At 46.2% G+C, this 20957-nt stretch overlaps 1 protein-coding gene across 3 annotated transcripts in view; it reads right to left on the bottom strand.

Moving 5' to 3' along the window:
* The window catches only part of disc1 (DISC1 scaffold protein), a 67006-nt gene that overhangs the window by 24525 nt on the left and 21524 nt on the right, over nt 1-20957 (bottom strand). For all 3 annotated transcript variants that reach the window (XR_008811267.1, XM_056291852.1, XM_056291853.1), the window contains exons 8-10: nt 13232-13334; nt 12866-13054; nt 4884-4944 (exon numbers count right to left, since the gene is read on the bottom strand). Coding sequence is in view for 2 of the 3 variants with exons in the window: in XM_056291852.1 (XP_056147827.1) it covers nt 4884-4944; nt 12866-13054; nt 13232-13334 (353 nt within the window). In the remaining variant the exon portion in view is untranslated. The remainder of the gene's footprint in view (nt 1-4883; nt 4945-12865; nt 13055-13231; nt 13335-20957) is intronic.

The raw sequence follows: 20957 nt of genomic DNA, 5'->3' as shown, positions 1-20957 counted from the left end.
CCCATGAAGCCCATACAAGATGATTTAAACAACGCATAACATGGTTTTAAGCTAAACCCCCACCCCCACCCCACTCCCGGCAGCAAATGCACTGCATTAGTGCGTCCTCCTTAAAATCTAACATCCTGCTTCTAGTCTTCAGCAAGGAAGACGTGTTTTTTTTTAACACCATCCGTCTCCACGGAGACCAGACTTCTCACCAGTAGCAACCTCCATCTCTCTCCTCACCTCCCTTACCCCTCCTTTTTCTACTACACAACACTCTGTCAATGGTATTGTACATTATAGGGGGAAAAAAAGAAAGAAAAAAAGACGTCTCTTGTGACCGGTGAAATTCATAGTGGATGTGTGTGTGTGTGTGTGTGTTTGTGTGTCTGTGTAGACCTGTGTGTATACTCACAGAGGATACATGAATGGCCTCTTGCCCATTCGATGAGCCAAAATATGTGCAACTGTGCCAAGCTGGAGATGATGTCACATAACCAGCGGTGGCTGTCCGGAGCCAGCTCTGTTTATTTCTGACGCGATCCGGATCGCCTCCGGTTGTGGAAGCCGAGCCCGACTGCTGATCAGAGCAATTAATTCAGAGGAAGACGGAGAACGGGAAAATCAGATAACGACACGTTATCTTAGCCGTAGTCCCCCAAAACGCTGGCCTCTACTCCGGTCATACGCGCACCCTAACAGAGGGCCATCTGTCTAACTGACAGAGAAGGTTATAAAGTTCTCCTCCCCGCTGAGCATTGAGACGGCGGCCACGTTGCTCCTTGACCACCGAGTCCCGTGTCCCCGCGTCCCTCGACAGCACACAGCCCCCGTGTGACTGAGCCCTGGCTGGCTCGCATCCAGACCGATGACCCCCCCCCCCCCCTCCTCCTCTCTGGTGCTCCAAGGACACAACACAGCGGGCAGAGCTGCCCGTCTCCCGGCGCGGTAGGATCGGTGGCTGGAGGAACGACACGCAGAACGATGCGAGACACATGCCACATACCGTGCTGCGGAGATGTGTTTGCCACCTTCCTTATTCCCTCCATTTTTGCGTATTTGTCACACTTAATCGATTCATACAAAATGTAAGACAAGATGAAGAAAACCCTGTTTCAAACGCTAATTTTAGCTATTTAAGGAAAAAAAGTTATTCAACGCCAAATGACCCTGTCTGAAAACGTAAATGCCCCCTTAGTTACTCAACCAATTAAACAAATTTAATTTATAATTGGATTCAATTAGAGCAGACGCACCCAGGCTTGATTACAGCCAGCCCTGTTAAATCTAAACATGACCTTACCGTCGGTGTGAAGTACGCTACAAGGTCGCAACAAGCAGCACGCTATGCCGCCATCAAAAGAAACTCCGGAGGAGAAGAGAAACACAGTTGTTAAGATAGATCATCCGGGAAGGGTTACAAAGCCATTTCTAAGGCTCGGGGACTCCTGCGAGCCACAGCGAGAGCCGTTGTCTCGGTGTGTAGGAAACTTGGAACAGTGGTGACTCGTCCCAGGATCGGCCGGCCTACCAAAATTCCTCCACGGGTGCAGCAACGACTCTTCCAGGAGGTCGCAAAAAAAAGCCGGGACAAAAATCGAAAGAACTGCAGGTCTCTCTAGCCTCCGCTAAGGTCATCGTTCATAATCCGGCAATAAGAAAGAGACTGGGCAAAAGTGGACTTCGCGAGAGAGTTGCAAGGCGCAAACCACTGCTAATTAAGAGAAACATTGGTGCTCGTCTCACATTGTTTTTCAGCTACTACGATAAATTAGGTATATTATATTTGGTTGTAGGTCGCCATCCAATCAATTCATTGGCTGCTGGTTATAAATATCTTGGAGGGAAGCCACCCATCCATCCATCCATCCCTTATCCAAACCGCTTATCCTGCTGTCAGGGTGGCGGGGATGCTGGAGCCTATCCCAGCGGTCATTGGGCGGCAGGCCGGAAGACCCCCTGGACAGGCCGCCAGGCCATCACATCTTGGAGGGAATCTTTGACTATAAATATCATGGAGTGTGTTGTATCTGTATTTAGCAATGATAGATTCCCAGAACTACAAATGCAGAGACTGCAGTGATACACTGCATAAAGGTGAACTTTAAACTTTCCGTCCTTGCCTCACTAGTTGTCGCGCTGTTGCTGTTGATGATATCTGCTCAAGTTATTAGCTGCTGTTGGAAATGAGTGGCTTCCTGTCACTTACTGAGTTTTTGTAGTAATGGCAAGCGGCAACCACCGGGGACGGATGTTGAAGCCAATGCGGAAGTACTTTACGTTGCATTTCCAACCAGGCCACCAGGTGGCTGGCTCCAAAAAAAAAAAAAAAATCGAGCGATTTCACAATTTTTACCTTCAAATCAGGGTGACCAGATTTTCAAAATCCCAAAGCAGGACCCTAAAAAGTGTAACGCACGTTCGTGCACACGCTAACGCACACGCTCACACGCTTGTCTGTCTCACCGGACACGATACATCGAAGGATTTTTATCCCCTCCCACCAAAAAAAGACAGGCTAGAGTAGCCGGGACTCTGGACACCCAGCTTGAAACCGAGACAATCCCGGACTAACCGGGACAATTCCGGACAAACCGAGACGTCTGGTCACCCTAAATACAAAGTCAATAAATTGTTCCGACTAGAAAATGGGGTCTCAAACATTAATTTCAAGTCTGGCAAGCAATATGAGGGAGGTTATTTTGAAAATTATTGTTCTATTAAAAAGATAATAAAGATTAAAATAGTGGCATTTTGAGGGCATGTCTGCCTTGATTGACAATGTCAACCCGTCTGCCAGGGAGGTTTCACCCAGCTCCACCCCGATGTCCAAATTTGGATTTTCTGTCTCCAACCACCATAAAGCCAAACTTTAGGCTTCAAAATGCCCCATCCGCCCCCGGGACAGGGCGTGGAAGTGGGGCAGGCTAAGCTAACTGCTAGCCCATGCAGACCGGCAACACCGAGGGCGGTCTAGCAGCGGCCTCGCCTAGGTTTGACTGTTTTTAGTGTCATCGTGTGGAGGTCGGGGAGGTGTGTCGAACATGTCTGGCTGGGAGAGCTGGCGTTGGATCGGCTGAGGGAGCCTGGTCTGCGGTGTCCTGTAGGCCCAAGGACCACGGCCCTGACCGGAGCTGCGCCTGAAGAGGAAACACCGAGGGCGGTCTGATAGGACGTGGAAGCGGGGCAGGCTAAGCTAACTGCTAACCCATGCAGACCGGCAGTTCTGACAGTCATCCTGGCTGGCGTTTGTTCTCCTGGACAGTGATTTTTTTGTTTGTTTGTTTAGTTTAGATATACTATGTGTTAATTTGGATATACGTGTTCTTGTAGTTTTTGGACAAGTGCACTGCTGTGGGCTGGGGGAAATGATGTACATGAGATGAAACAGCAAAGTGTTTCTGATTCTGATTCTTCAGAAACCAATGAGTGAGGTCACAGGCGCGACAGCCACCTTTTTTATACATGCGAGTAACAGATGTGAACACTCGGCTGGTGTTGTGTGGCTGCCTGTCTACGGTTAAAAGAGATGAGCTAAGCGGCTCTGATCTCCATAAGGAAGCATAACCAGGAGCGCGGTGTTGACAGTTGAAAGCCTCTGGTCCCCGGGTGCCACTCAGCATTTGCCAGTCTTGATCTGTGTGTGTCAATCTGGGGCTGGTTGCCATGAAACCGAGCCATCTATCCAAAGGGATTCAAGGCCAGTGTTCTCTACATGGGGTCTTTAAAAGGATTTCAGGGTGCCCAAAGCAAAATAAGAGCTACTTTGTATGTTAATTTCAAAATAAATCCATTCACTTTCAAATGATCCCAGTTGTTGAACATGTGAGTATTTTGATCATACACTGCACACACAACACTTATCATCACAGACGGAAAAATCACAGCATAATTAACAATGGCAATGTTCTCCCACATGGGAGGACCTGCATGGGACACAGTGTTCGTAAGATGAGGGCGTTGGCCTTATAATATGTCCTTTTTTAAGGGATTAATGACAGACAGCCCCTGACACAGGGAACTACGATGGGAGGGAAGGGATAAGGAAAAATATATTGCTTTGTCCCAAATGGTTTTTGGAAGGAAGGCCCAAGGGTAATGGTAGGAAATGATGGCGGTATACATAATAATAACAGAAGGAGAGGTAGAGGTACTGGGTAAAAGAGAGACAGAACTGCAGGGTGAGGAGGGAGAATAATTGACTGAGAGACAGAGCGAGAGGTGAGAAATATTATATATATGGAATTGAAGGTATATTGAAGGTTGGAATATATGGAATTGAGATTCTGGGAGACAACAGAATATGAGAGAGGTCTTGGTGCTTTTGGGTTATTTAAAGTGGGGAGATGAAATAGGGACTCCTGGGGAGCGAGGGAGAAAGCGACCCCGTTAGAGGACAAAGGATGACAAAAGATGTTCTGCCATTAGATAAACCCTCATATCGATACCGTATTGAGCTACCTTTATTTCTCCTTCCTTAACTAATTATGCTATTTGTATGAATTTGTGCTAAGGATTATAAGTTAAACGACTATTTCCAGAGGTGAGCATGTTAGGCAAGACAACAAAGGATTAAAAATACTTGTGTTTGGTACAATGTGGTGTGTAAAGATATACCATACAGTGTTTGATGTAGATTATATTTAACAGCACATTATAATGACAAGGAAGCAAACTAGAGATATAGAAAAGCCTTTATTTTACTCATATAGTACTCGGTAGTTACCACTCATTATAGTTCAATTACATCTATTTTACTCGTACATTACTCCGCTATTTCTGCGTGATGAAGGGCCTGTAATTTAAAGCATTACCTACTACTTAGAAGAGAGCAGGTGAGAGTGAGCAGGGCAGTGAGAAAGCGAGGCAAAAGGACGGCATGTATAGGACTCTCCTACCTGTGCAATCTGTCCTCCAGTAGCTCAATGTACCTGCTGGTGTTCTCTTTCAACCTGTTTTCTGTACGGAGAGAGAGAGAAATCAGAATCAGAAAGGGAACAGCCGGTTACTGACACTTCATTTACCACATGTATTACCCACGGTGGGGTGGGGGGTGGGGTATCCTAGCAACAAATCACATCATTTCCAACATTGTTGAACTCAGCTAAGTAGCTATCTGTACTGTGTGTAGGAGGGGGCTGTTCAGAAAGGTAGTCATTACAGTTTCTGCTGGTATTGTGCCACGGGCCTATAGCTTGTCTCGCTCTGAAGCCAGACACGGGTGCCAAGGTGTGAGATCACTCTCTCCAAGAAAGGGATGAAACCGGAATGGGCCCGGGGCTAGAGGAAGGATTTATCACGGCATCGGTTTTCATACCGTGCCAGATTTTCTTTGGGGCACGTAGTAGGAAGTGTACATCTGACACTCCATTCTGCCCCCTTCTGCCACCAGAGGGCTTTGCCGGACGAGGTAGATGCAGGCTGCACTCGGGGGGGGGGGGGGGGAGAAGGGCAATCCGGGTGCTGCTAATGATCTCATGTATGAAACATGAGACACCCCCCCCCATCCCCCCACCGTTGCCACACACTCTCAACAGCGGCTACCCTCTGAGACCAACAACATTCACTTATGGAGCGCCATGCTCGGGAATCTGCCCATTTCAACGTCTTCGCAACTCAACAAACACTCTCATTCAGTGCTTTCCCACACTCCAGGACAATGACACAAAGCTCTCTTCCACTTGTATTCAGTGGAGCTCAACTGAGAGATAGTAACCTAATTAGGTGTCCTGATTGAAATGAGAGTCACACTGGGTTTTTGAAATCTAATTTGTATTATTGTCTCAGACGGTGGTTATTAGGCAGAATTGTCTGCACAATGAGACAAGCTGGGTGGTTTACACAGCAGGGGAATGGCCTGAATAAGGAATCAATGGCTTGCCTGAGTGACGGTGTACACAGACAGACAGACAGACAGACAGACAGACAGACAGACAGACACACACACACACACACACACACACAGAAATAGAGAGAGAGAGAGAGAGAGAGAGAGAGAGAGAGAGTTCTGCCAAGACTCTGAAGAAGAAATGAGAAGATTTTCAATCAGTTCCCAGGACTGCATATATGTGTCAGAGAGAGAGAGAAAAAGCTGTATGAGTATCATTTCCATTCAAAGTGGCCAAATATACACTCATCACAGGGAAGGGGGGGAGGGCTGGTGGTGGAGATATCACATATCTAGTGAACACATCTGGTGTATTGAGACCAGACAGTTCACAAACCACCTCTCTAATTGCCATGTGAGATCCTATCTCACCTGACAGAGTCTGTGATGTCAACCTCCATTCATGCCGCCTGCGTCGGGCAGCAATGCAAGGAGATAGCCACTGAATAAAACATGCCAGCATTAAGCCTCAACGCCAACCGCACGGGGCACGCGGCTGTGAGATGACAACGTAACCTCAGAGCCCAACAAGCGCTGCAACTGCATTCAGCGATAGAGAGCATCGGGGAAACACACGAAAAAGGGATAGAGTCAACTCATGACAAAGTGCAGATTAAGACATAAACGGCAGATGATGAAACACGTGTCATCTCCCAAATCTTCAGTGCTAGAAATAACGCCGCTTTGTGAATTCTGAGGTAACACGCTCTACGATGTGCTGGAGATGCCCTATCTGCCTACACTTAACGAGCATGCGAGTGTCAAACAGCGCCACCGTGTCAGGGAAGGTGACCGCAGGCACGTCTCTTGTGTAAAGAGAGGAAAGCAGTCGTTTCTTTTTAATATCATGACTATGAGGCGCTGAGCTGGGACGAGGCGTAACGCTGGCAGACGGACTATGCAACCTCCCGTGCTTGGTGGAAACGGAGCACTGGATGATGCTGCCATGATTTCCTGTAAGACTGTGGGCGGCTGTTGTCATTGGCAGAAAATGTGAATAAAATCTGCAATAAAAATGAAAAAAAAAAAGCCCATGAAGAAAAGAGACACTCGTTTAGTCCACATAACATGCAGAAGAGTATGGGGGGGGGGTTCAACAAATCTCACAAAGGCAGTCACTGATACTCCATTAGCAAATTTATGAGCTTGGTTTCCCCACACGCCAGTGATCTCAGCATGCAATAAACAACACGGATCGTTGCCAGCTACCCGGGCCAACATCAGAGAGGCTACTCATTTATAAAACAGGAATGTGGTGCGGGAAGACAAAAAAATGTGTCGCTTGACTTGAATGCAAAAGGTCACTCTCTTAATAAGTTAAAAGACTTATTCATTACCTTAATCACGGAATAATTACGACGGCTGAATATATTCAAAGTTGAATTAGGCATATCGTGATTATTATCGGGGATTTAAACAGACGGAGCGAACGGAGCGGAAGTGCAGCACGAGGAGGCATAATTCAGAGTGATGAGCCTGTTGGGTGATTTAATGAGCAGTGATAGCAAAGGTGTTTCGTTTTTCTGCTACAGTTTCAATATTTCACACCGCCTCGTAATCGAAAGCGAATAATAGAGTTATTTCTTCACCGCCTCGTGACAGCTAAAGCAACCAGCATCTGTTCGGCCTCGGCATTGTTCAGCAAATTAGTGGCGGCTTTGTGTGCCAACGCAGCACCGGCAGTGCGCGTCTCGTAAAAAAGGGGGGTGGGCAGAATGAGGCCGAAGAGGAATTGTGTTTGTCTGAAATGGAGTTGAAGGCGGCGGCTTGTGATTGATATCTCCGGGCCCGGGCCAGGCTTTTCGGGTCTGACAGCGCGGCAGGTAGCACAGGGACGCGGTCCCGGTATGCACAGACACTGCTGTTGGGAATGTGCGTGAACTGAAGAGCAGCCCAGAAGTACGGCTAATGGGGGAGGGGGAGGGGGGGGGTAGACGGGTATCTCCGACAGACACATAATAGACCATGATGTTTTATGGTGCTATGTTCACAAAGCCTAGCAGCACACAGATTGCAGCTAGCGCAGCAGAACATATTGCGAGGCTATGCGCTAATGCACAGCAAAGGATCGTTTGACAAAAATATGGGGTGTGTGTGCTCGGACGGATGTATATACATTTCAGTCCTGGGCAGCGAAACGCTCCAGCCAACACGGCAGACACATTCTGTTGTCGTGTCTGGAATCAAACTTGCCATGCTGAGAGTTGAGCTTAAAAGGATCCCTTTAAATTATTTCCCCATAGGCTGCATAAGGTTGTTTTTTTTCTCCCCTTTCTGGGGGCGTCCCGGTAGCGTGGCGGTCTATTGCGTTGCCTACCAACACAGAGATCGGCGGTTCGAATCCCCGCGTTACTCCGGCTCGGTTGGGGCGTCCCTACAGACACAATTGGCTGTGTCTTTGGGTAGGGAGCCGGATGTGGGTATGTGTCCTGGTCGCTGCCCTAGCGCCTCCTCTGGTCGGTCGGGTTGCCTGTTTGGGGGGGGGGATAGCGTGATCCTCCCACATGCTACATCCCCCTGGTGAAACTCCTCACAGTCAAGTGAAAAGAAGCGGCTGGCCACTCCACATGTTTCGGAGGAGGCATGTGGTAGTCTGCAGCCCTCCCTGGATCAGCAGAGGGGGGTGGAGCAGAGACCGGGGCGGCTTGGAAGAGGGGGGTAATTGGCCAAGTACAATTTGAGAGAAAAAGATGGGGGGGAGGGGGAGGGAATCCCTTTAAATTACTTTCCCATAGGCTGCATCAGATTTTTTTTCTGATGATTGAATCTGGGTAGACACGAAGAGAGACAAGGCGAAGAGGAGCGCTCCCTGAAGAAGGCCTGACCCGACTCTAAAAGCTCTTTCTCTCAAAAGCCCCCTCCACCGCTCACAGCTCCAGCTCCATTCACCTCCCATCTAAGCGTATCCTCTTTAGCCTTCCCAAAACTCAAAGCAGCACCAGGCTGAGACATTTTCCCCAACGCGTTCCAAACTCCGTAATATCCCCCAACACACAATCTGTTAAACGCGTCGCCTCACAATCTGTCAAACACAGCAGACAGCTATAAATACCCCCCTAATGTTAGGGATTATTATTGATACTGGCATTTACTTCATTTGCACTGGTATATTTTCATTTTAATGCTGTCAGCTGGAATGACATAATGATATATAGCACCAGTAAGACCAGCCTCCTCCTGTGTGGCACGGTTTTAAGGGACAGTGGAAAACAACATCTTTAAATTGAAACCTCTCAAGAGGAAGATGGCGTGAGCTACAACAGAGGTGTCAGAGTTGAAATTGCGTTAGCTCTGTCCTAATCCTTCATGCATTACATCTGATTTAATACAGGACAAATTAAAATGGCCCAAACCCCAGTGGGAAAACACAGGAAGCATTGCTTCGGCTCCATTTGACCATTAAACTAGTTTCAATCGGTTTGACGGCATTATGGGGGGGCGTTGTCACAGCCTATATTTCATCAAGTTCTCAACAGAAGTGCCCCGAAAAAGGCAGAGTGGTGAATAAATCATATATTCCCACCGCTTTTCTGTCTGGATCCCATTAACAGGCGACGGGATAGTTTGATTACATGCAGTGAGATGAGATGACAGTGTTTTTAATGCGTACTTGTGTTGGCACCAAAGAGCCGTAGGGCTGGCGTGAAGGGCAGAATACGGCCTGGGCAGGCTCCCAAAACTAGCCAAGGAGTCTAGAAGATAAACACCCTTCCCATCATGCACCAGGACACAGAGGTGACATTGGAAGTGGGAGTGAGGGCAGTGAAATTCCAGCACAAGTCAAAGTAGTCATTTGAAATGCCTATTTAAACAAAAAAAAAAACAAGGATCGGGTCATCACTGACGGGAGCTGTGCAGAGCAACCTTTAGCTTTCTCACAGATAGCCACATCACCTGACGGGGTTATAGCACAATACAGGACACTGCCTGCTTACAAATAATGACCAATAAAAGAGCTTTCACAGTCTGGATAAATCAACAAAGACATCCCCTGGAGAGGCACATTCTGGTGTTGCCTCCACACCGTAATGTCCTGACTCCCCGGGGTCATGTATTCGTGTTCTACGGCTGTTTAATTATTTATCTATAAATTTAGCCTCACTTGAAATCGCTCTCAGGGACAAAATTAAACTCGGCAGGGAATTAAACCTCCTGCTATAATAATAGGCGTGGTATTCATCAGCACTCGTGCCAGTGGCAATTTGCGACATAATGGCTCCTTGGCCCGACTATCACCACACCACACAGTGTGCTGGACTGAGAATTTAATAAAATGGATACGTATACACAGTCCCTTTCGGGCTATCCATCAAGCCACACATTGCTTGAGAGTAATTTTTTTTAAAAAAAAAGACTACTCTTCAGAGAATTTCATGAAGATGGGTGCCATGACAATGGATATTTTCAGGAAAAGGTGAGGTTGGTTCTCCTGTCACATGATGACACTTGTGTCTGCGCAAAATATATGCAAGGAGCGGCTTGGAAACCAAAGAGGAATCCATTTTGACTTTGAAGTAGACAAGAGTTCTCCCACTTTTGGGGCTGAAGACTGGCGAGGGGCTATCAGTTTCCAGCAAGTGTGTGCCAGCCTGTTATTACTCAGTCGGCTGACAGCTTAATGAGACCCTTGCTTTAGTGTCAGCCCAGCATTGTGAAATTGTGCCTGCCATACTGTGTTCGCCCACTTTGAGCATTTGAGCAGGGTGCACAACCAGTCATTAACTCCCTATATCTACCCACACAACAAAGAGCCGCTCATCTGATGCCACGTACCTTTGTTCAGCATGTGCACATCACGGCGGTCACACTGGCATCATTACCTTGCATTGCATGTATTTAGTATACACCATTTTGAATACGGTGGCGAAACCGAGTGCATCTTGGGTCTTTGTAGGGGGAGACATTGATGTTATAATATCGCTGGCTGCTCAGTAAGTCAAGGTGTTTGGCACTGTATTTGAACAACTTAAATCAGGCAGAAAATTGAGCCTTAAGCTGGGGAAAATCAGTATCTGAGGGAGCGGAGCAAAGGGATTATTAGAGCTAGAGGCTGAATCCTTCAGGAAACAAAAAGAAAGCTAGATAAGAAATGGGTACTTATAATAACAAAAACTATGGACCAGTGACCTTAGCTATTACATGTCTAAAACCATAAATGCATATGTCTATACGGCACTATGTACCCCTTACAACAGTGGTGCGTAACCACGTGCCCAGGAGGGTCATGTCTTTGCAGGTTCACTTCCTAATCCAACAGTACAAAGGCTGGTTAGTCCTGCCCCGTCTGGGTGAAGATGTGTTTATCAATGAAATCTGTGAAATGAATGAAAATGCAGTGTTGGATTGTTAAGAAAACTTGCACACAGACCTCCACGGCACATGCACTGCACAACAACGGAGCCCAATTCAAACCCTTCTGTGATAATGAAAGGGTGCCCCCTAGTGGCAACGGCCTGCACAATTAACATAAGGACAATGGCTTGTCCCTGATGATGCAATCACAGGCGTTAATGATGAAGACAATGGAGGATGTTGGATCACTGGCAGCGTGCTCTGGGGTTGCAGCATCAGCTCTATCCAGACTGGTGCCTCCAATCGTTTGCTTTGCTTTTCTTGGGCTTGTCACCTCACCACTTTCCTCCCTCCTCTCTCATCCCTGTGCCTCAGAGTGAAGTGACCTTTTTATAGAAATCTGCCTGTGACTGATGGACTGGGGAGAGCAGCACTGCATCTGGTGCTGTCAAAATCCATTTATCTGTCTGCCAATGCCAGGAGGCCAAACCAATCAAATACCCCCCCTCCCAAAAAAAGAAAAGGGGTTCTAAGTAGCGTTCACATTTCCCGAGAGAGAGAGAGAGAGAGAGAGAGAGAGAGAGAGAGAGAGAGAGAGAGAGAGAGAGAGAGAGAGAGAGAGAGAGAGAGAGAGAGAGAGTGCAGATACAAAGACTATGAGCGGGTGTTCTTTGTCATACTGTTGTAGATGGGAGGTAATTGGCTACTTTACGCAATCTAAAGCTAGTTTTCCCACAATCCCCTCCTCACCCTGACAATCGCCGGGTCTGCTGCTAACTCATTTGATGTTGAGTCCCCGCTGACGGCAGATCTCCTCTCCTTCATTTGAGGGGCAATATTATCAGCCATTAATGTCCTGATGGCAGGGGACAATGTCAGCTGTGTATTTGTTTTCAAAGATTCCTGTCACTGTTCACATTTTGAAGGGTGTTTCAAAGAATATGGTTCAAAGGGACAGTAAGCCGAAAATAAGGCGAAATATTTCCTCATCTCCGTTGGCATACGTTAATGAGAGGCGGTGTGAAAACATCTTTATAACTGTGAATATTACAGCCATATTCTGAAATCCGTGTCCTAAAGTAGACAAGCACTCCGATCTGACATCGCTGTCTGACAAAATTGGTCCATTTGGTCTGTCACAAATGTATTAATGTTGGCATCTGTTCCACAAATACTATTATTGAAATTATTTGTTGGTGTAGACAGAAAGACAGACAGATAGACAGATAGACAGACAGATAGATAAGTAAATGGTAAATGGGCAAATTCTTTTCACACACTTGATTTAATAGCAAAAAGGTGCCCATCTGTTAATATGAATAACTAACTGTTCATATGCACATTCTACTATAATCCTACTCTGCGGACCAGGAATTTGTGAATCAAGACTGATTCTGTAAAAATGTAATTCTGTCAATAGAGTAAGAGTTAGTGCTCTTTATTAGCACCAAGACACTGTAAATTTTACCTTTAAATCTTTTTCTTTCGATACTCTGTTGGTTATTTTCAACTGAGCTTTATCTATCTGGACCATGGGGTCCTATCCAATGAGTGTCCAATGACTATCCGAGTCTTGGAAACGTGCTTTATTGAAGAGATTGCATTATTGCAAACATATGTGGACACTTTAATAATCGCACAATCCTCTTAATCAGATTATTCACCGTAACTGAGTGCATGAAACCAGAGTGGCGGGCTCACCGTGCTGGGCCTCCCTCTGCTCCAGCTCCTGTCTGAGCTGCTGCTGCTGCTCTTTCATCCTGGCCAGCTCCTGGCTGTTCCCGGAGCTCAGACTGTGGAGCCTCTTGGCCAGACCCTCCAGCCGGTCCCTTTCCAGATACACAGCCTTCATCTCAGCCTTCAGCTCCTTGGCACTACTGAAGTCATTGCCTACGCCAATGCCACACAGAAGGAGGAGACATTACACTTGCACCGCCCATTAATGAGCGACTCCATCATTAAAATCTTAATCAACCGACGCCGATGGAAAAAAGAAAAACGAGCGCGCTCAGATGATGTAAATAAAACAGTGAAAACTGGAAGGGATGGAAGGTAAAGTCACGTCACCTGAGATGGCGGCCAGTTTGGCTTCATGCAGAGCCAGCAGCTGAGTTTCAGTCTCGCTAACTTTCCTCCTCAGGCTGCCACCCAGCCTCTGACTCATGACCACCTTAGGAGAGAGGAGAGAGGAGGACAAGAGGAAAGAGCGAGGAGGACGGTTAGCTCACCGGAACCAGGAGAAACCTTTCTGTATGCGTGACTCATTTCCAATTCCCATTCATCTCCTTTTTTATGCACCTCCCCTTGCAAGACTGTATAGATTTGTTTCCCTTTCGCCTCTCCCTCTGCTTTGAGTGCACAGCACAGCGTGAGCGCCGATGTGTGGCTTTGTCCATAACCTTTTGGAGCCCTTTCATGTGGCCAGACAGGAAATTGTGAAATCAGCAATAAAAACATGCCGTTGAAGAAGAAGAAAAAGGCTTCCAACGTCAGGGGCCCAATGGGGAGGCAGCTCCTCAATCCCCAGGTACTCTTAGGCGTTGATGACTCCACATACAGCCTGTCTATCACCTATCCGCCCCTACGGTGCCCTTTCACCCTGTGTTCTTTACAATGCATTCACTTTGAATACAGATCTCTTTGTTCTGAAGAGACGGGCCTACCCCCCCCCCCCCAAAAAAAGAGACTGGTGGCAGAATATTCTGGACACCGTTCTATTCTTTGTTTTGAAGGGAAAAAAAGGATCAAATAATTGAGTCTTATGGATGCTGAAAATCGCAAAGGATTTTTTTCCCCTCACAGCAAATAAACAAGATTTTATTCTGAAACAACCTGCCAAACCAGCCTCAAATCCTGGCTTTAGTGATTTAATTTCCAGAACAATAAAAATCCATTCCCAAATCTTACCGATTGACACTTAATTTGCTCGAAGCCCTCAGAAACAGGCCATGACTTCAAAAATTTCCAACAGCAATTTTACTTTTTACACCGGAAAATTCCTTCTCCAATTCGAGCTTCAGTTCGACCTGTTGATAACGTAAAAGTAAAACGCTTCACCTCAACTCAGCAACAAAGAGCCTCGTGAATGTGTAAATATACCATCTCTATTTCTGGAATGATCTGATTTTCTACGCTGTACATGACACAACGCTGCAAGGCCATGTGAGACGCTGTGTTTCTGGTGACTTTGTGGTTCTGGCCCCTCGCTGCCCCCCACCCCCCACACCCCGTTTCCTTCTTTCGGTGCTTTTCACATGGGAAGCGACACCCGCTAGTATTCAATTCATTTTCAACAAGAAGCGGGCAGGCTGGATGGTCGGAGTCCCGAGAGACTTGGTGCTTGTGTGCACGAATTGAGAACATGCCTGCCCGCCTCCGAGATAAAAATTATTCAACTTTTGCGGTGGCGGCATGGGATTTTTTTATAGAATTAACCAATCAACATATGACATCCTCGTTTATCCAACGAGATCGCATTTTCCATCAAGGTGACAAGACGGAGGAAGTTTTAACTTTACCTGGAGCTGTACAATCCACGTATTAATATTTACCAGGCACAAATCATAAGGCGAGTTCTTGGGAGGCGATCGGGGCAAGGCTTGGAGTAACAGGTAAGTTATCAAAATTCGTGATTTAGGTAATCAGAACATGTAGTAATAAGAAAAGTTAAAACCTCAGGGATGAGGGCGTCCGGTTAGTGTAGCGATCTATTCCGTTACCTACCAACATGGGGATCGGCAGTTCGAATCCCCGTGTTACCTCCGGCTTGGTTTGACATCCCTACAGACACAATTGGCCGTGTCTGCGGGTGGGAAGCCGGACGTGGGTGTCCTGGTCACTGCACTAGCGCCTCCTCTGGTTGGTCAGGGCGCCTGTTCGGGGGGGGAACTGGGGGGAATAGTGTGATCCTCCCAGGTGCTATATCCCCCTGGCGAAACTCCTCACTGTCAGGTGAAAAGAAGCGGCTGGCGACTCCACATGTATTGGAGGAGGCGTGTGGTAGTCTGCAGCCCTCCCCGGATCGGCAGAGGGGGTGGAGCAGCGACCGGGACGACTCGGAAGACTAGGGTAATGGGCGGATACAATTGGGGGGAAAAAAAGGGGGGGAAAACCAAAAAAAAAAAAAAAAAAAAACCAGCTCATGGATGTAATTTAGCAGTGGCAGTTAGCACTATCATGTGTGCTTGTGAGCCGTAATTTAACGTTAAATTTATAATTTCATAATTGGGCTATATAATGTGTTGATACTGGTTCGGAGAGGGAAAAAGGCAAGCAGCCATATACCATCACGTTCCCTGGTTTTGCTGAATGACAGAAGCTAAGCAGGTGTTGGCTTGGCTAGTACTTGGATGGGAGACCTCCCGGGAAAACTGAAGTGGTGTTGGTGGGCCAGGGGCAGTCTTTCCTCTAGTCCTAATAAACAAACAAACAAATAAAACCCCAATGTCACAGTGCAGTGACGGGGACACTGTGCAGTAGGAGACGCTGTCCTTCGGGTGAGACGTTAAACCAAGTTCCTGGCTCACTGTGGTCATTAAAGATCCCATGGCACTTATCGCAACGAGTAGAGGGTCCCCCGATGTCCTCTAGCAAAATTCCCAACCTGATGCTCTCCATCTGGCCAACTAATCATCCCTTTTGTAATTTGCTCAATGATTCCCTCCCTCCCCACCTCAGGCTCATGTGTGGTGAGCATTCTGGCGCAAAATGGCTGCCTTGTATCATGCAGGTGGGTGCTACACATTGGTGGTGGTTGAGGGGAGTTTCCCCCCTTCACTGTGAAGCGCTTTGGGTGTCAAGATAAAGTGATTTATCTTTTAAATGTAACCCATTATTGTCAAAGGCACACTACCACAATGATACTCAGTGACTGGTTTATTAAAAACATGTAGTATACAGTGGTAATGCTGAAAGATGGGGAGGGATTATTGTGGGTTGGATTGTTATCAGACACAAAAATACTCACTCTCACACACACACACACACACACACACACACACAAAAACACTCGCTCACACATTCACACATATTAGATGGCCTTTCAGCTACGCATCTACACCAGTTCTCCAGCTATGCAGGTGAAATACTCTGCAAACTTGTCATGGATGTGAACTGCCTCCTCGGTGGCACTGATTGCTCCTATCCTGCGAGTGGGCTGCATGCCTGCAGGTGGAGGGGCTAGCTCTGCCTCTGTGCTGCCTCTGTTGTGTCCATCTGACGGCTGCTTTGAATGAAATGCAGTATGCAGGTGGCTTTAACTACCTTCCCTGCCTTCTCTCGACGAATGCCAAGGACCCAGTGATAAAGCTGCCACTGTAAGGCGAGTATCCCAAAGGCATTCTCCACAATGCGGCGAGCACCGGAGAGACGATAATTAAAGTTCCGCTGCTCTGGGGACGGATGTTGTCATGGACATGGCCTCATGATGTGCCTTTGGAGAGGGAAGGCCTGATCTGCCACGATGACATGTAGCATTGGTCCCAACAACTCAGCAGTTGGAATGGGGACGTCCTCTGGTATTCCCTGGGTTCCCTCACGAAGAGCTCTGCCCAGGGGACAGTTGGAGAAAATGCCCCCATCGCTGTCGTGACCATAGCCTCCCACACCAATACTCTAAACATGTAGTTTGAATCTACAAGTGGCATGAGTACAGTTGCATGGGAGCCTTTGTAGTTGTCGTAGGCAGATCTTAAGTTAGGTGGGACTTGAAGTACAACGTGTTTTCCATCCAATGCACCCAAGCAATTTGAGAAATGAAACCTCTTGAGGCCTTGGGCAATACTTTGCCAGTCAGCAGTTGTGGGTACTGGCATGTATCCAAGCTGCAGAGCAACCCAAATGGCCTGAGCCACATCATCCACAATTGAAGTCACTGCTGAAATGCCCACCCTGTAACTGTACGCTAGACTGATGAAGGAGTCTCCAGAGGACACATATCTGGGGGGGGCAGTGTTCAGGGATAACCTAGAGGCCTACCTTATTGTAGGTACCCCCGATTTTCCTGTAACACATTAGCTTTTTTCCCCCCGGATGACACAGCAAGGAAGAAATGGAAAAACCTTCTCGGCCATTACATCAAAGTAAGAAAATTGATGCGAGAAAAAAGGAGTGGGTCTGCAGCAGCAGAGTAAATGGAAGTACTACATGATGTGCTTTCTGGAACCACTTGTGCAACAGAGGCCGACCAGTGGTAAGATGGCCAGTGTGGAGGGGGAGGACCCAGAGACAATTATGACACTTCTCTGCAGCCAGCAGATGAAAGTGCAAATGACACCAGTGTGGAAGTGGAAGACGAGCCTCACCCACAGAACTCTGGCCACATGACACCACACCAAACCCAACCCCAAACCATGGCCTCATCCAAAAAAAAAAAAAAGAAAAACAGCTGCCGCTACGGAGGAGCATCTGTTGATGGGCTTGGAAGTTTTGGAGAGCCAAATTCCAAAAAATGAGGACAATGCTTGGTTGTTTTTAAGGAGCTTTGTGCCAATTTTCAAACGATTTGAAGAACAGCAAAACTCAAGGGCCAGAATGCAGGTGCTCCTAACATTGAATTAGGAGAATATCAAAGTTAACCCCCGTCCCAATCTGTGTTCCTGTTCATGTTCCCTTAGGTTCACGCATGCGTACCCACACACACACACTAGGGATGCTCCGATCGATCGGCCGCCGATCGTTATCAGCCGATCTAAATAGTTTGATCGGAGCTCTCTATTAAAAGCCGATCAGAAGAGCCGATCAGATGACGCAAAATACATGAGACATTTCTCTGTGCACGGCAAAAGAAGCTCACTAAAATGGCTTCACCGGTCTGGCAGTTCTACAAGGTGTCTGAAAAAGAATAAAATCGCTATATGCAACGTGTGTGAAACAGAAATCCCTCGTGATGGAACGCAACAATGACATTTTAATACCACGAACCTCATTAGACATTTGAGAATTCGTCATATCAAAGAATACGGCGAGTATGAAAGGCAAGCCGGCGCAAAGTCAGTAAAGCGAGTTAACCCCTTAGCAACTCAGTTTTCTGTCACTCAGTTGTCAGTTAGGGAGACATTTAAATGGCAGGAAGCCTATAGCAGTGACAGCAAGAAGTCAAAAGAAATATCGGCCAAGATAATGGAATTCATTGGCCTATGCCAATGAATGCCAATGCATAATATCAATGCATTATGCATTGGCATTTCTTTTCTTTTTTTCCACTTTTGTTTTGTCTTGAAAGTTTTGTTTTGTTTTGATTGATTGATAAAGTATAAGAAAGGGGTAAGACCAGAAAAGTTCTTTACTTCACCCTACACCCTTTTCCAACATGGTCCAGTTATCACTTGTGTTGTTACAGAGAGTTTGCAAAGTATGTTCACTATTATTTCCATTTCTTCTTGTATTCCTGCCTGTGTATTTATTTTGTTATTTTAGCATGTTCGAATTAAAATCAATCTGAAAAAATTGTTTCTTATGCTTTGAAACATAGTACATAGTATTGAGCACATTCAGCTTCCATTCCATAGGGAGGCTAAAATATTTGCTAAACTGCTCTTTAGCCCAGCATAGGCTATTATATTGGTTTCAGTTTCTTCATGATCTGCAAGACCTAATAAGAGGATGGAATATGCTGCATATGTTGCCTTCCAATAAATAAAGAGTTGTCAATTTATGATACTTTCTCAGCTCTTAATTATATTTCTGCAATGCTGCCAAGAATAGTTACTTTTATTGCTATAAATAGTAAATAAATAAATAATGCTACACAATAAATAGAAAACTTTAAATGAAAGATCCCCCCCCCCACTCACCCTGTGATCGGCATAGCATAGTATATAGTAAGTATATAATAGTGTATCAGTATATTTATTATCCATCCATCCATCCATTAGGCAAGCCGCTTATCCTAAGTAGGGTCGCGGGATGCTGGAGTCTATCCCAGCAGTCATTGGGCGGCAGGTGGGGAGACACCCTGGACAGGCTGCCAGTCCATCACAGGGCCATAATAACAATAATAATACTGATAATAACAATAATACTGATCATAATAATACAAATTTGTAATCATTATTAAATAGTATCTATTATTACTGAGTATATATATTTAAGCACATACTTAAACCCTTTTGCAGTGCAGGTAGCAGTGCAGCTTATGCTATTTTGCATTGTTACAATGTTCCTACAATGTTGATTTTGTTTGTTTGTTAATGACATTATTTATAATGAATACTCTACGAAATACATTTTTATAGCATCTGACCACCGTGTCATCATAACATTTTCATTCAACTTTTTCTGACTACGCAATAATAACAGTAGTTCATAGCTGAAGTCCCAGAAAGTTGAATCAGTTCATCTGGACACAACGTTTAGTGGCAGAAACATGTCATCGCTCATCTAAGTGACTTGGTCAGTCTCAGCTGACTGCAGGTATCACAGTAGTGTTGGTCGTCATGCCACTGTATAGTTTATAAGGCTGGGGATACTTGCAGTCCGCTGAGACAGACGAAGTCATTTAGCTGAGTGATGACACGTTTCTTCCACTAAACGTTGTGTCCAGACGAACTGTTTCAACTTTCTGGGATTTCCTTACCCGGATTATCGAACATGCATCCAGACACCTCATGGCTAAAGCTTACTTGTGTTACGGTAATTATTGTAAATTGTAGTTGAATCTACCTTAAGTTGAACTGTCTTTGCAGGGGCTAATTAATGTACTGATGTACAGACAAAACACATCCTCTCTCTCTGGAAATGTCCTGCCCTGATGTCACTCAGGGCACAGTACATTTTATATAATGATAGAAAGTATAGATGTATAGTAAAAAAAAAAAAAAAGATTACTTAGTCTGAAGTACACCTTAAACCTCTCAGTGTCGGCATGTGAACCGTTAAAAAGATGGTCACATTCACCCTCCTAGATGGCAATATAGGGTGGACCCACGTTCGTGTACTTGACTTGTATAGCAAATACAGCCAAACCAACCAATGTTTGGAGTTTCCTAAAATTATCAATTTTTGTTCTCACTTTCAATAATCACTTTTTAATGAATGGTAAATAAAATAGTAAATGGACTGCACTTATATGGCACTTTTCTAGTCTACCGACCACTCAAAGCGCTTTACAATGCATGCCCTCACACTCACCCTTTCACACACACATTCATACACTGACGATGGAGGCTGCCATGCAAGGCACTGAGCTGCTCATCAGGAACAGTTAGGGGTTCAGTGTCTTGCTCAAGGACACTTCGACACGCTCTCCGCAGGAGCCGGGGGATCGAACCAATGACCTTCTGATCACTAGATGACCCGCTCTACCCCCTGAGCCATGCTGCCCAACAGCCACTCAACCTTTTTTAACGGCTTTTCCCATGGGAAGTGACATCTGTTCCTACGGTTATTTCACCACGCGACATATCGCTTCCGCGACTCCGGACAGTCTGTTTGTCTTTCACATGAGAGGCGGCTGGGAGAGTGCGGGCCGGAGAGCGGGCGATCGCTTCCCGTCTGAAAACGCCAATACCCTCCATCGGCCCTGCTGCTGAGAGATCCGGGCATACAGGCCCAATAGCCAGGGCACATTTCTATGTAAAGAGGCCAGTATGAGAGGAAGACCACCTTCCCTTTAAGATAGAGTCAAGCACACACTCAGGAATACTGACATGAGCATACTGCACTAAAGCCATAACATATCAACCGATGACATATCACACAACAGTTTACAGGTGCACACACACACACACACACACACACACACACACACACACACACACACACACACACACACACACACACACACACACACACA

This window comes from Lampris incognitus, chromosome 13 (assembly GCF_029633865.1).
Source record: "Lampris incognitus isolate fLamInc1 chromosome 13, fLamInc1.hap2, whole genome shotgun sequence".
Taxonomy (NCBI): domain Eukaryota; kingdom Metazoa; phylum Chordata; class Actinopteri; order Lampriformes; family Lampridae; genus Lampris; species Lampris incognitus.
The sequence above is the reverse complement of the archived record's forward strand: the minus strand, read 5'-3'. Positions and strand labels throughout refer to the sequence as shown.